The sequence below is a fragment of the Echeneis naucrates genome, chromosome 10, assembly GCF_900963305.1.
Source record: "Echeneis naucrates chromosome 10, fEcheNa1.1, whole genome shotgun sequence".
In the NCBI taxonomy this organism is placed as follows: domain Eukaryota; kingdom Metazoa; phylum Chordata; class Actinopteri; order Carangiformes; family Echeneidae; genus Echeneis; species Echeneis naucrates.
In genome coordinates, this window is record NC_042520.1 from 307,582 (window position 1) to 322,196 (window position 14,615).

The 14,615-nt window shown below is 46.4% G+C and overlaps 1 protein-coding gene across 2 annotated transcripts in view; it reads left to right on the forward strand.

Annotated features, from left to right (window-relative positions):
- Positions 1-238: 238 nt before the first annotated feature.
- Positions 239-14,615, forward strand: part of mgat4b (alpha-1,3-mannosyl-glycoprotein 4-beta-N-acetylglucosaminyltransferase B) — a 29,356-nt gene continuing 14,979 nt past the window's right edge. The window contains exon 1 of one of the 2 annotated variants that reach the window (XM_029513114.1): positions 239-426. In XM_029513114.1, coding sequence (XP_029368974.1) covers positions 330-426 — 97 coding nt within the window. In that variant the 5' untranslated portion in view covers positions 239-329. Of the gene's footprint in view, positions 427-13,602; positions 13,654-14,615 lie in introns of those variants that run through there. The other variant, XM_029513115.1, reaches the window with a different exon arrangement.

Genomic DNA, 14,615 nt, shown 5'->3' on the forward strand with positions numbered 1-14,615 from the left:
TTGGTCTCCCCCCTCAGTCTCAGCCCCCCAGTCTTGGTCTCCCCCCTCTCTCCCCCATCAGTCTCGGTCTCTCCCCCCCCCCCCCCAGTCTTGGTCTCCCCCCTCCCTCCCCCCTCAGTCTCGGTACCTCCCCCCTCCCTCCTTTCAGACGCCACAGCTCCTCCCGCCTCTCGAAGTCTCTCGGTCCGTCTCTACCTGTGTGTCGCTCTCTCTCTCTCTCTGTGTGTCTCGGTGTCTCTCTGTCTCTGTCTACCTGCCCTCCCTCTCCCTCCTCCCTCCCCCCCTCCCCCCGGCCCGCCCCCCCCTCTCGGTGCGGACATGCTCCGGAGATGAGGCTCAGAAATGTCTCCTTCCTGACGGTCTTGTTGTTCGGACTGTGCGGGCTGGTCTCCCTGTCCTGGTACACCGCCTTCAGCAGCTCCAGAGGTAGGACCCGGTCCCGGTGCGTCCCGGTGCGGGGATGGGGCTCGGTTGATCGTGCTCACCGCCCGGGGGTGGGTGGTGGGGGCGGGGGGGGGGCTTTGTGTTGTGGATCTTTCAGGAAAAGAAAATGTTGATGTGAAGCTGCAGCTCCAGGAGGCGAAGGAGCGCTCGGTTTGTGTGGCAGCTCACACCAGCTGAGAGGAGCGGATCTGCATGGGGGTAACTCTGAAGAAGGGGTGGGGGGGTGATTCTGTTCCGGAACAAACACCAAATGCTGGTGATTTAGGGGTTTAGGTGTGCAGGGCAGGATCTGGTCTGTGGTGCGTCAGGGGCTGTAGACGGGGGGGGGGGGGGGGGCTGGTTGAAAACACAAGACGCTTGTTCCTGAAGGGGGAAACCCTGCTGCCATATTGAAGGGAGCGCTTGATTTGTCATGCATGACATGGGGTGGACAAGTGAGAACAGGGGTTCCTCTGGGGGGGAGTCACTTTCATTAAGTAAAGAAGGAGAAGACAGGTTGTTAATGGGGGGGTTTGGTGGAGTGGGGGGGGCAATTCTGGTTTATGATACTTTATGGCAATAAAAATTGTGCATGGTTTGTCATACATTCATTTAAGGGGTGTTCTTTTGGGGGGGGGGTGTCTTCTGGTGCTTTTATTAAACGTGAAGTTTAAAGGAGCGCTTGATTTGTACACACTAGATGAAAAAGAGCTGATTTGACTCCATCTCACTTCACTTACGTTGATGTTTGAAGGAGCACTTGTTTTGTGATGCTCACAGTCCAAATGAGACAGATGAGATTTGTGATCTGGGACACTTTGGAAACATGAAGTGGGGATTAAAAGGTTTTCAAACCGAGATGGGAGGAGACAGTTGTGTTTTTTGTTTTTGTCTCTGTCCACAGGGGTGTTTGATTTGTGACACGGTCCAGTGTGGGAGAGGGGTGGAGCCAACAGGATGGCCTCTTGCAGTTGTTGTTGCTTTGATTAAATTCAAGCACATTGCTCAGCTAAGGGAGCGCTTGGTTTGTGCTTCATCACCCAGCAGGGAGTCGCTGCAGCTGTTGTGTAGCAGATGATGTGTGGGGGTGCTTGGTTTGTTGTATGTTTGCTGCCTGATGAGATGGGCGGGGTTCGGGAACAGCTGATTTCTGCTTTGCATCAAATTTTAACAATAAAATTCAATGTGTTTGATTCAGCAGGGAGCACTTGGTTTTAAACACAGTCCACACCAGTGGGGAGGAGTTTGTCCTCCTGCTGTTTGACACAATTTACACCTGCTCTGGTATGAAGGTGTGTTCGATTGCAACACGATCCTCCTCTGGAAGAATTCCCTCTCTACTTAGAGACCTGGTCTAGGTGTGGTCCAGGGGTGGGGGGGCAGACGGGTCCAGACCTGAGAGAAAGGGATGATGTCATCTAAGCAGTGTAAGGGTCAGAGGTCAACAACTTCTAATCCAGGCCTCTGATTGGCTGCAGGTGAACCTGTGTGTTAAAGACAGAAACGTGATCTCCATCAGACCTTTAATGTGAATGGAGCTGCAGCTGTGAGAGAGACTTCCATTCTGAAAGAGGCCGATGCGTCATCTGATCACTATGTGATAGTACTCTCACACACACACACACACACACACACACACACACACACACACACACACACACACACATCCTTCCTGCTGTTGTTTAACCATGGCTTTAATATCCTCTGAGTTGTTATACTTCTGTAACTCATCAATGGTGTGCGCCACTCTTTCAGGAGACGTGGGTCAAAGTGTAGTCACCCTTGGTTGCCATAGTTACATTATAACCACCTAGTTGACATTGTAGAAACTGTTTAGTTTCCTGCTTCTTTCAAATTAAAAGCTCTTTAAACAACATTTTTAAGACGTTAGAAGCAGCTAAACACAACAAGGATTCATACGCAGTTTAGAATAGTCTCTAACTAATTCACCAATCCCTTTGTAGACCGGGACCACGTGGTCAATGGGCTGGATCAGAGAGTCTGGTTTAGGTGGATCCAGAGACACAGAGCGCACACATCCACTAAGACACACAAAGACACTCACACACACAGACACACACATACACACTCAGGCTTCCAGTCCAAGACGTTGTGGAAGCAGCTGATGAATATTTGATGATCTGTGAGGTTGAGTTTCACTCAGACTTATGACAAAGACTCTGGGTCGGTCCTTATTCAGTCCTGGTTCTGTCCTGGTTCTGTCCTTATTCAGTCCTGGTTCTGTCCTGGTTCTGTCCTTATTCAATCCTGGTTCAGTCCTGGTTCTGTCCAAGTTCTGTCCATGTTCTGTCCTTATTCAGTCCTGGTTCTGTCCTGGTTCTGTCCTTATTCAGTCCTGGTTCTGTCCAAGTTCTGTCCATGTTCTGTCCTTATTCAGTCCTGGTTCTGTCCTGGTTCTGTCCTTATTCAGTCCTGGTTCTGTCCAAGTTCTGTCCATGTTCTGTCCTGGTTCTGTCCTTATTCAATCCTGGTTCTGTCCAAGTTCTGTCCATGTTCTGTCCTTATTCAGTCCTGGTTCTGTCCAAGTTCTGTCCATGTTCTGTCCATATTCTGTCCTTATTCAGTCCTGGTTCAGTCCTGGTTCTGTCCATGTTCTGTCATTCTTCTGTCCTGGTTCTGTCCATGTTCTGTCCTTATTCAGTCCTTATTCAGTCCTGGTTCTGTCCAAGTTCTGTCATTCTTCTGTCCTGGTTCTGTCCATATTCTGTCCTTATTCAGTCCTGGTTCTGTCCTGGTTCTGTCCATGTTCTGTCCTTATTCAGTCCTGGTACTGTCCATGTTCTATTCTGGTTCTTTCCTAGTTCTGATGAAAGTCTGATTGAAAGTCTACTTGCCATGTGTCATCATGAGGCGAACTCTTGTGGACTAATTGTTTCCATGACGACACAGGTTCTGGTTCTGAACATCCTCCACTGAGCAGGAAACTTGCCTGTACCTTTCATAATAAAAGTCAAATTTCTGAAGGTCTTTATTTTCATAAATATTTATATAAGAACAAAACAAAAGGAGCAAAGAAGACTCTGAGTGGGGGGGCTGTGTGTGTGTGTATCAGGGGAACGTCATGTGACCTGCTGCCATCATGTGATTAATTTTCTGTGTGATTTTATGTTTTAGGAAATGACCTTTGACCTCTTGCTCTTCCTCGTATTGCATAGTCACAGATGAAACAAGGCTCTCTACAGCCCGTCACTCTGAAGTGGACATTTATTTATGATTTCATTATTCAGTTTTTCAAAATGGAACTGCCGTTAATGTTAAAGATTCAATGTTGACTGAGACCAGTTCACATGTTGACATGGTGGTTCAGGTTGGGAACTTGGAATGTATCTCACAGACCAGGATTTGAACCTGGATCAGTTCTCATCCTGGTCAGACCACTGTGATCTCAAGCTTCCTCACCTGTTAGCATGTTTGGTGAAATGTCACCTGCACAAAAACACACATGAACTGTGGAAGAAGAGGCAGATGGACAGACAGGAAGAGGAGATGGGGAGTCTGAGTCCTGGACCAGGTTCCTCACAGAGTGGACCATCTGTCCACCAGCAACCCTGTGTGTGTGTGTGTGTTAGTGTGCGGTCCTGGGTGGTTTTAGATCAACACAATATTCCCCTTGTTCTGTTGAACAAATTGTCCAATAGGAATCAGGGAAGAGAATCACTTCCCTGTTGTTGAACAATGTGATTGATCATTTCTGTGAGGAGGCGGGATGTTTTCAGGCATACATCTTTGTTCAGACTTCACTGCTGACAGATGTTCCTCCACAGCTGGAGATGGTATTTCTACAAACAGACAGAGGTCACCTCAGTCCGGCTCAGACTCAGTCCTGGTCCAGAATCAATTCAAATCTGATTTATAAATAAAGCCCTAAATCATAACAGATTTACGTCAAGGCACTTTACATACAGAGCAGGTCGAGACCAACAGATCCCCGATGAGCAGGAAGAACTTCCTTTAAGAGGCAGAAACCTCGGACAGAACCAGGCTGGGGGGGAGAGAGAGATTAGAATTTAGATTTTTAAGCCAACTTTATTTGACTCATTTTCACAGACACAGTTTTCAGTCATTTATCACACCAAACAACATAAACTGCTCAGATCAGCTGATCTGAAAGGAGCAGCTGGTCTTCCTGCACTGAGCACAGGACCAGACCTGGAGTCCAAATCTGTTTAAACTGGTCCTAACGCTGCATCTCCCTGCAATATTTAAAATCAATCAGCACGCTTTAACCACGATGTTGCGAGTATACTGTTGGCAGAACTGCTTTGTCAGTCTTTCCCCACTCCCACCACTGCTGCACTGAGGAGAACGTGGACTTCCTCTCTCTGTGTGAGGACCATAAAACCCTAAAAGCTTCTCTAAAAGAGCTGTCTGATAACAGAGCTGTTAGGGACAATGTGACAGCTTTTAAAAATACTAAAATGGTGCTTAAAACAGTAAAAGCGGTCCAACCTGGCCAGAGAGACAGAGTTGTCTTTAAAATGAGTCCAGGTGAACTGTCTGTCCCTCACGTTAAAACCTCTCCACACATCCTTCAGCTCGTCTGAGCCGAGCAGAGGAAGCAGGATGAGGCTCCAGGTGATTCAGGCCATTCCCTCTTCCAGTGCCTCTCATTTTCTGGGGTGCTGTGAGTCTCTTGGATAAAAACCACATAACGTTTTTTGAGGTCAAACTGTTTAAAAGCAGAAGCTCTCTTGGCGAGCTCCGAGCTCAGTTAAAAGATCCGATGTGGATGTTCACCATGGTGGAGGTAATAAAAGACACGCTAAAAGAAGCACAGATATCTAAAATGGGTGGAGTTAAAAACAGTCATCATCCTCCTCCTCATCATCATCATCATCATTTGGGAGGGCATACCTTGCATTGGTAACCAGCTTTTTAAGTCTGTAGATCTCCTGGTTGCTGAAAACTTGCTCCTTTCTCAACCAGCTGACAGACTGTATAAAACCGTTGAGGTCAGGAATGTCCTCCTCCAGCTTCACTGCCCTCTGACCTTTGGTCTCCACTAAAAAAACTCTTTACTCTCTCAAACGAATAGACTGTACATTTTTCTTTTTAGGAAGTAGTCAGATCGCTTCCCCAGAAACACTGCAGACTGCCTGACAGTCCCCCTCTTTCCCTCCACTCTCCTCCAACAGTTCAGAGACAGTTTCTCTCTTCCCTTCTACCTCCATCACCTCCCGCCTCCTGAAACTGGCGGACCAGAGTCCAGGCCACCAGCAGCAGCCGCACCCAGCTGGCTCCCTGGTCTCGGGACAAACCAGCAGCAGGTGTCCCTCAGCTCTACACCCAAAACACTTCATGGTGTCAGTTGTAACAAAGATCATGTAACTGAACCCCCTAACCCCCTAACCCTAACCTCCTAACCCACCCCCACCGAGGTATGTGGACAGCCGGGTATTTAGAGAAACACAAGAAACTTGTGCGACAAAAAAATGGACCAGACTCAGTGATCACCTTCCTAGCAACAAAATTTCACACTGCTCTATGTTCCCTACAGATACTATCCAACTAGACCAGTGAGCGGTGATAGCTATCATGTCTTTGGGGTCATCAGGTGGGAACCTCCTTTCACCGGTGTTTCGTCTAGTTAGGCCCACAACACCTCCAGAAGGCTAGACCGTGAACACTGGCGTCCCAGAGTCACCCCCTAATGCCAGCCATCACCACTCCTCACACAAAGACAACTATCTCAAACAGCACTACTATCACCTACTCTGACCTCTCACCAACTGCACCAGTGAAAGCGGGGTAGGGATACAGACCCTGGTTCGGGTAGGGGGGAGAAATAGAAGAGGTGGAGATAAAAGTAGGGATGGGATACAGACCCTGGTTCGGGTAGGGGGCATGAAAGTATAGAGGGCGCAGGAGGTGGAGGCAATACAAGCTGCATTAGTAGATTCAGCAACTAAACTCACCTAAATGGTCCTATACTCAAACAACACCAACACTCCAACACAGGCCAGCTCACCTGTACTAACTACATGGTGTCAAAGAGGCACAAACAAAAGGAACTATCTCACACACCACTGTCAACTACTCTAACCTCTCACCAACTGCACCAGTGAAAGCGGGGTGGGGATACAGACCCTGGTTCAGGTAGGGGGGAGAAATAGAGGAGAGAGAAAAGTAGGGATGGGATACAGACCCTGGTTCGGGTAGGGGGCATGAGAGTATAGAGTGTGCAGGAAGTGGAGGCACTACAAGCTACGCTAGCACACCAGCAGATTCAGCAACCAAATTCACCTGAACAGCCAAAGCCAACATTCCAACACAGGCCAATTCTCCTAGGCTAACCGCATGGCGTCGAAAAGGCACAAACAAAACTATTTCGAGCAACACCACTGTCAACTACTCTACACTCTCACCAATTGCACCAGTGAAAGCGGGGTGGGGATACAGACCCTGGTTCGGGTAGGGGGCATGAAAGTATAGAGGGTGCAGGAGGTGGAGGCAGTACAAGCTACGCTAGCAGATTCAGCAACTAACCTCAACTTAATAATCCTAGTAAAATCAACACACCAACCCAGGCCAACTCACCTGGACAAGCTACGCTAGCAGATTCAGCAACTAACCTCATCTAAACACTCCTATATTCAAGTAAAATCAACACACCAACACAGGCCTAGACTAACCGCATGGTGGCAAAGAGGCTCAAACAGGCCACACCCCCACTTAAATACACTTCCCCTTCCTGGATTTCTTCCTCTGCTTCTCCCTAGAGTCTGTCTATCTTAAGAGCTCCCCCTGCTGGGCCCCCAGCTACTATTACCTCTTCTGACCCAAATCCACTGACTGGATCTGACTGCCTCATCTGACATTTCCTTCACTATTTTCCTCACCCTCTGGCCACTTCCTCCTAACTCTCTCAACAAAGCAACAACAGATCTGGCTACAAACCCTCTACATTCTCCTTCCACTGGACAAATCCTAACCTTCCATCCTCGCTGCTCAGCATCCTTACCTAAATCTGCATACCTGAGCTTTTTCCTTTCATATGCTTCCTCAACTAAATCCTCCCAAGGCACAGTCAGCTCTATGAAATATACTTTCTTTCTACTCCTAGACCACAAAACTATATCAGGCCTTAGCTTTGTACAGGCTATTTCCTGGGGAACAACAAGCTTTCCTCCTAAATCTACCTGCATCTCACTGGCATCCTCTAAACTGCCTTGCTTCCTTATTATCTTATTAACTTTCCCTCCTTCCTGCACAAACTGTATTGCAACTCTCTTTGTCTTAGACCCTCCTAAAACTGCCTGCCTCCGTATATCTTCAATGCCTGCAGCTAAGCTTTTTAAAACCTGGTTATGTCACCACGTATATCAGCCTTGTGAGAGACTAACCTTACAAGCAGACAAGATGTGCTTTAGAGTTGCAGTACCTGAACACAACAAACATGCCGGGTCTCCATTTACCCAGAGTTTTAGGTTCTGGGGAGTTGGCAATACATCATATGTTGCCCCTATCAAAAATCTAATCCTACTTTCCTCCATACTCCACAGTTCTTTCCAACTAAGCTTTTTCTTCTCTACACTTTCCCAATTCAACCACTGTCCCTGCTTAGCCTGAGCCACTGCCCTCGCACCTCTTAATATTTCCTCCTGCTCCTGTCTACGAACCTGCTCCACAACTAGCTTCCTCTTCTCTTTGGGACCTGCTCTACTCCACACCGGTTTGCCTGAGCCAAGCCCCAAGCCTCCCCGGCCTATCTGTACATTACCCACAATCTCTGTATGCCTAAGAGCTGCTTCTGCTTCCTGCACTGCCATTCTTGGATTCCATTTTCTCCCCTTGGTTGGGTTTGGAACCGTTGCGTCTCCTCCTAGTCTACTAAGAATTATTGACAAGTCCCTGTTGACTGTCTCCCATTCCTTACTACTATTTGCCCGTGGCCATCTAACTCTAGCTTTCTGCTCCATATTTCTCTCTCTAACTGGCCTATTCACCTCAGTGTCAGCTGCATCCCTTCTTCTAACCTCCTCTTCCACCTCTGTGGCTGTGTTGTTGATATCCTTCGAACTGTGGTTTTCTACCTGTCGCTGGATTTCATCCGACTTACTCAATTGACTTCTTAAAAAGTTCTGATTGATGCGGCCACACTGCCCTTCCTTTCCTACACATCTCATCCTTCCTTGATGCACTCTAAGGCCTCTGACTGATGTTATTTTCTGCCAACCACAAGGACAAACCTGGAGCATCTTTCCCTCTAATCTACCTTCTTTATTCCCTATGCCCTTCAAACTATTCTGCCCACTTCTAGTCCTAGAGAATAGGTCCATGCCCCTATCCTTCACTGAGTCACATATCCAACTCGTAGTCTTATCCGTTCCAGTATCTGTTACCATGTAGTCTGCCTGTGAGTCATCTTCCACCCCTGCTCTCGCTGACCCTTGGGGTATTTTCCTTAAGTGACTTGTAGCTTGTGCTGGTTGTGACAAAGCTGTTAAGCCTTGCCACTGCTACCTTGGATTGCTAGTCCACGGCAGCACCTATGGGGTCTTTGCCTCCTGTCAGCTGTCTATCCAGGCTGTCACATGGTCTTTCCCTTGTTGTCAGCTGCCCTATTCACAGCAGTCACTAGCTATGCTAGTTTGGAATTTAGAGAAACACAAGAAACTTGTTCGACAAACAATGGACCAGACTCAGTGATCACCTTCCTAGCAACAAAATTTCACACTGCTCTATGTTCCCTACAGATACTATCCAACTAGACCAGTGAGCTGGTGATAGCTCACTGGTCTAGTGAGCTATCACCAGCTCACTAGGGTACCTTAACACTGTGCTGTCGCCATGCGACATCCGGGAGAACTCAGCGGCATTCCCCACCATGCTGGGACGCCACCGGCCAGACAAAGACCAGCCGGCAAAATCCCCAGAAAACTCACAAAAACACCAAACAACAACTAACAAATAAACACGAACACTAAACAGACCCAATCATGGTGGGCACACAGGAAGTCTGGTCAGGGTGCACTATGGACGCCATCACTTCCCTCAGTCTTGTGGCCAGGGCTTTGGAAAGAATCTTGTAGTCCGTGCACAGCAGCGACACCGACCTCCAGTTTTTCAGCTCCTGCAGGTCTCCTTTCTTGAGCAGGAGTGTGATGACGGCCGTCCTGCAGCTTAGAGGCAGCCGTCCTTTCTGTAGGCTGTCAGAAACCACCTCCAGTAGGTCTTCTCCGAGGATGGGCCAGAAAGTCTTGTAAAGTTCTACAGGAAGACCGTTGATGCCTGGAGCCTTGCCACTCTGTAGACTCATCAAGGACGTGCACAGTTCTTCCAGAGTCAGATCAGCCTCCAACAATGTGTTTTTTTTCTTGAACTTGGGGAAGGCCCAAGTCTCCAGATACCTCAAAGATTGGGTTGTGTCTCTTGTGACATTGCGAGTGACCTGCTGGCAAAGCTGTTTAATTTTGGCTTTGCCAACATCCCACCACTGCTGGATGGAGGCAAACTCAGGTTTGCTTTCTTTGTGAAGGCCCCAAAAGAAGTTAAAAGCGTTAAAAGAACTGTCACTGAGCAGGGTACTGTTAAAATGCCAGTAGGCGCTGCGTGTGCGAATGTTTCTAATTAAAACAGAACACGAAACGAGGCAGTGGTCAGAAAAACCTACTGGCTGAATGTGTCTTTAAAAACACTAACATGATGTTTAAAAGAGTAGAATCTGTGTAGTCTGGTCAGGGATAAAAACCTTTCTCTGCCTGTTATTTCCGTGGAGGACTCTCCATACATCCTGGAGCTCATGAGTCTGTACCAGCTGTCTGAGCCTGTGTGATGATCCGGGGTGAGGCTCTGGGTGATTCCTGTCCAGATCTGGGTTTTCTGTACAGTTAAAACAAATACTCCTCACTCCTGCTGGCTCTCAGAACATCACATAAAACATTTAAAAGGCCCATCCTGTCCACCTGACTGGTCAGTGCATAGATGTTTAAAAATGCTAAATTCATGTTTTCATAAAAAGCTCTGACCTTCAGTAAAACCCCGGGTATGATCTCCTCGTTGTCTGCACTGCTGTGTGTTTCCTGCACTAACAAAATGCTCAACCTCTTAATCTCATCATTTTAAAAACAGCAGCTCTTTTTTTTTCAGCCCTGGCTCCGTTCACACTTCAACAGGTTGCTGTAGAAACCGACTGCACGCTTACAAATTGCAGCAGACCGAAGAAAAAATGTGATGGGACATCCATCAATGCAACATTTTGAGATCTGATCAGAGCCCCCTGAGCTGAGACACCCAGCAGGTTGGTTAAAGCAGACCTTATCACTGCAAGTGTTTCAGTGTGACCTCAGAAAACTCTTGGAGCTTCTCCACTTCAGATTCCAGACTTTTCACTGAACTCATTGAGGTTTTTGTGACATTCCTAGTGTACTGTTGACAGAATTGCCTTATTTTAACCTTTCCAACATCCCACCCCTGTTGTAAAGACACAAAATCCAAGTTTTTACCCTCCAAATGCCAATAAGCACTATTGGGTTTAACACATTTTATAAAGATAGAAGCTGTTACAAGTGAATGATCAGAAAACCCAACAGGGCTGATAGTACAACTCTTAAATACATTAAAATGATGTCTGAAACAATAAAACCTATCAAGCCTAGCCATAGACTGGCCATAGACATTAACTGGTTCGGGTTAGGGTTAGAGGTTAAAACCTCCACCAATCTCCACCAATATAGAAATATTGTTCACTTTGACATTTCTCAATCACATCATTTAAAACATCTAAAAGATTAAAATCTTTACTCCCAAAACTGGAGCATAAATATTAATGAACACAATTTTTACATTTTCACACACTGCTGTTACTTTTAATAGACAACCTTTAATAACGTCTTCAGAGTCTACAGACTGAGGAATGAAATTCCTAGAAAACAGAATCCCAGTCCATTCTTTTTTCCAGTCAACCTCATTATCATCAGTATGTGTCTCTTGTACAAAAAGAACATCTAACTTTTGAAGAGAACACAGCTTGAAAAGAGATGCCCTTTTCCAATAATCTCTTGCCCCATTTAAATTCAAGCTGCCTATTTGTATGTCCCCCATAGAACAGAAAAAATGTTGCAAAACAAACAAACAAAAAAGAAATAAATTAGAAACTCAATTAGACGTATTCATCACTAGCTAGCTGCTTTTTAACCTTCAGAACTAGTATTTAACACGAAAATGCTCCTGGTCAGTGAAAGCTTTCTCCCACAAAACACCCGAACTTCTCTGAAAAGTCTGTATCAAGGAGGAGATGTAAATCCACGAACACTTTAACATTCCTTGCTCCTTTAGTGTCCTGTGGGAACTTCTTGATACTCGCTAGAGAATAACTCCTCTTCCTGCGAGACCATGACTGTGGGGAAGCTAGAGACATCTTCTTCTTCTTATCCTGAGACATTTCATGCAACATCTCCCCCTCATCTTCCTCTAGAAAACCCTCTTCCTCCTGTGTTCACTATGTCACCGCTGTTAGTGTGTGACTGTTCACTGACCTCCGCAACAGCACCTTCACCAGTAGAACCAGTAGAAACAACAACACCCAGACCCTCAGAAACTGGATCAGCAACGTCACCTGGTCCGACTTCACCAGTAGCACCCAAACCATTAACACTTAGACCAGCAGAAACTGAAGCAGCAGTACTGGGACCAGCACAAGCCGAACCAGTCTCATCATTATTTGTATGTGCATGTTTGTATGGGCACGAACGAATGAGGTGACCCTCCATCCCACAGCCAAAACACTTCCTTGTTTCAGAAGTTGCATACACAGCATAATCAAAATCATCCACTCTGAATTTAAGCACCAAGTTTAACTCCTCAGTGTTGTTCTTCAGAATCATAAGGAAACATGTTTCAGATGAGGAGATTTACATTTACATACATTACATTCTAGATGCAGACTTTATGCTGTCATAACCCACAATCTCACCGATCACCAAACTAATCCTCCACAGAAAAATGTAGTCGGATTGAGTTTAACCCCATGTCACCTCCGACTGCACGAGTCTGCATGACTCCGAGTCCCTTCTGGGAACAAAACCACCCCACAACAAATTAACCCATGACGATGATAAATCTACCAACAATCAACACCAAAAGAGAAAAACAAAAGATAGAAAAGACACACATTTTCACTGTCTTTCACTCCCGCATGCACTTGAAGTTGGGTGGAGTAAGGGAGAGAATGAGAGCAGGAGGACGGGATATTCAAAACAGGTGCAGCAGGAGCATGATGCTGATGAAGGAACACGGAACAGGGAGCAGAACTGTGTCTGTCTTTAAGACCAGGACACGCAATGAAAGAATGGTCCTGAGCCCTCAAACGCACAACAATCTGCACACACTGACACACACACATACACACAGCTGTGAAGACGCTTAAACAGGCTCAGTACCGTCACTGTTTCTGTATTCATGAAGCTGAAAGAGAAGGAACTCTGTTCTCTCACTGACAGTGAACTCATCAGATTAATATCTGGGTATTGATCATATTATTGATCGGATTAATCTTCAGTGACCTTCAAGGACGTTTAAAGGACCATTTCTCTGCTGAAGGCCATCAGAGTCTTTCATTCTGTCCAGAACACGGTTTGGTTCTGAGACCTGGTACCATTTTGGCTGCATGTCCTGATGACATCAGTGTAGACCAGATCCAAATCCTGATCTAGGAGCCACATCCTTCACAGGTCCTTTGCTGTCATTGGAGGAGGATTTTCATGAACTGCAACAGAAACAGTGAGTGAAGACGCATTAAGGAAAAGTCATCTGATCGCTTGTTAGATAACAGATTCCTCAGAGTCACATGTGACTTGTTAAGACCAGAGTTCTGGATCAGGATCTGGTCAGGAGCTGGATCCAGGTCATTGCTGATGTGATTTGATGATCTTCCCTCCCTCCTTCTGTCCTTGGTGTGGTATATGGCACCATTGTATGTTCAACAAGTCAAAGGAAAAAAGATCCCTCATGGACTTCATAGTAAAACAGACTGTACAGAGAAAGACAACACGCACACAGAGGATAAGGTGTTGTGGTTAATTGGTTGGTATTCCATTTTCCCTCCCGTTGTGGCCTCTCGCTGTCTAAATGTTGTCTTTGTGTCAGAAGCTGCTCCAGTTTTTCCACAAACCCTCATTCATTCAAAGTTGCTACCTGATCCACTCACCTCCACCTCCCAGACGGGTGGGGCTTCAGTGTCCTGTGTCCACACTGATCCAGACTCGGCATGTAAGTGGACTAAAGTTGAACTTACCCTTTTCTGTATGAGGATACTACTACTAATAATAACATCAGTGTAATAATTCAGAATCTCTGTGTGGACGAACAGTCGACATATTTAAACTCCCTCGTTACTTCTAAGTGAAACCAGATTAGATTAGTCATCAGCAGCACATCCTGTCAGACCAGATAAGACTGGAGGGATCTGGGCTCCCAGTAACAGGTCTGAGTTAGTCTACATTTCATGGACAATGCTGGAAGACCTTCCAGGGGACTTCAAGGACCTAAAGGTCCAGCCTGTAGTCTCCATGGAAACACCTGGGGGACCTTGAACATCCCGGAGAATCTCTGAGACTCTTTAATTCACTGTGGTGGGAATCAAACCAGCGACCTGCCTGACACTGAGTAGGGGGGGGTGGCTGGATGTGGTCACAGAGCCCATCCGGGAGAGAGCTGATTGGCTGACACAGATAACAATCTGCTGTTACCATGTCAACTGCTGAGTGCCCTGTCTGTTCCCACGGAAACAAAACCCCATTTCCCCTTCACTGGAATATCACTCCTAACACACACACACAGAGTTGGGAAAGTGTGTGTGCTGTAGTTCTTCTGCCCTTGTGAGGACTCGATGTGGGCGGTGGAGGTTGATTGAAGGAATGTGTGGACTTTCTGTCCTTGTGTCTCCAGAGGTTCTGATATACACTTGATTTACAACAGCACCACATCACGCACACGTGCCGCTGAAATGTTGCTATAAGTGTCAGTTAGTATGGTGCACCGTTCACCAAGAAGAAGAAGCTGTTTCATTATATATCGAAGTGGAGATCGCATTTCAACACTTTTTGTAACGTTAGTCCCATGAAAACGTTGCTAACAGCATTAGCTGTGAATGTGAATGTATCCTCCACAAGTAACGTAACTTTTCAGTGAGTTAACATTGACTGATACATAACAACACCTTCACATGATAT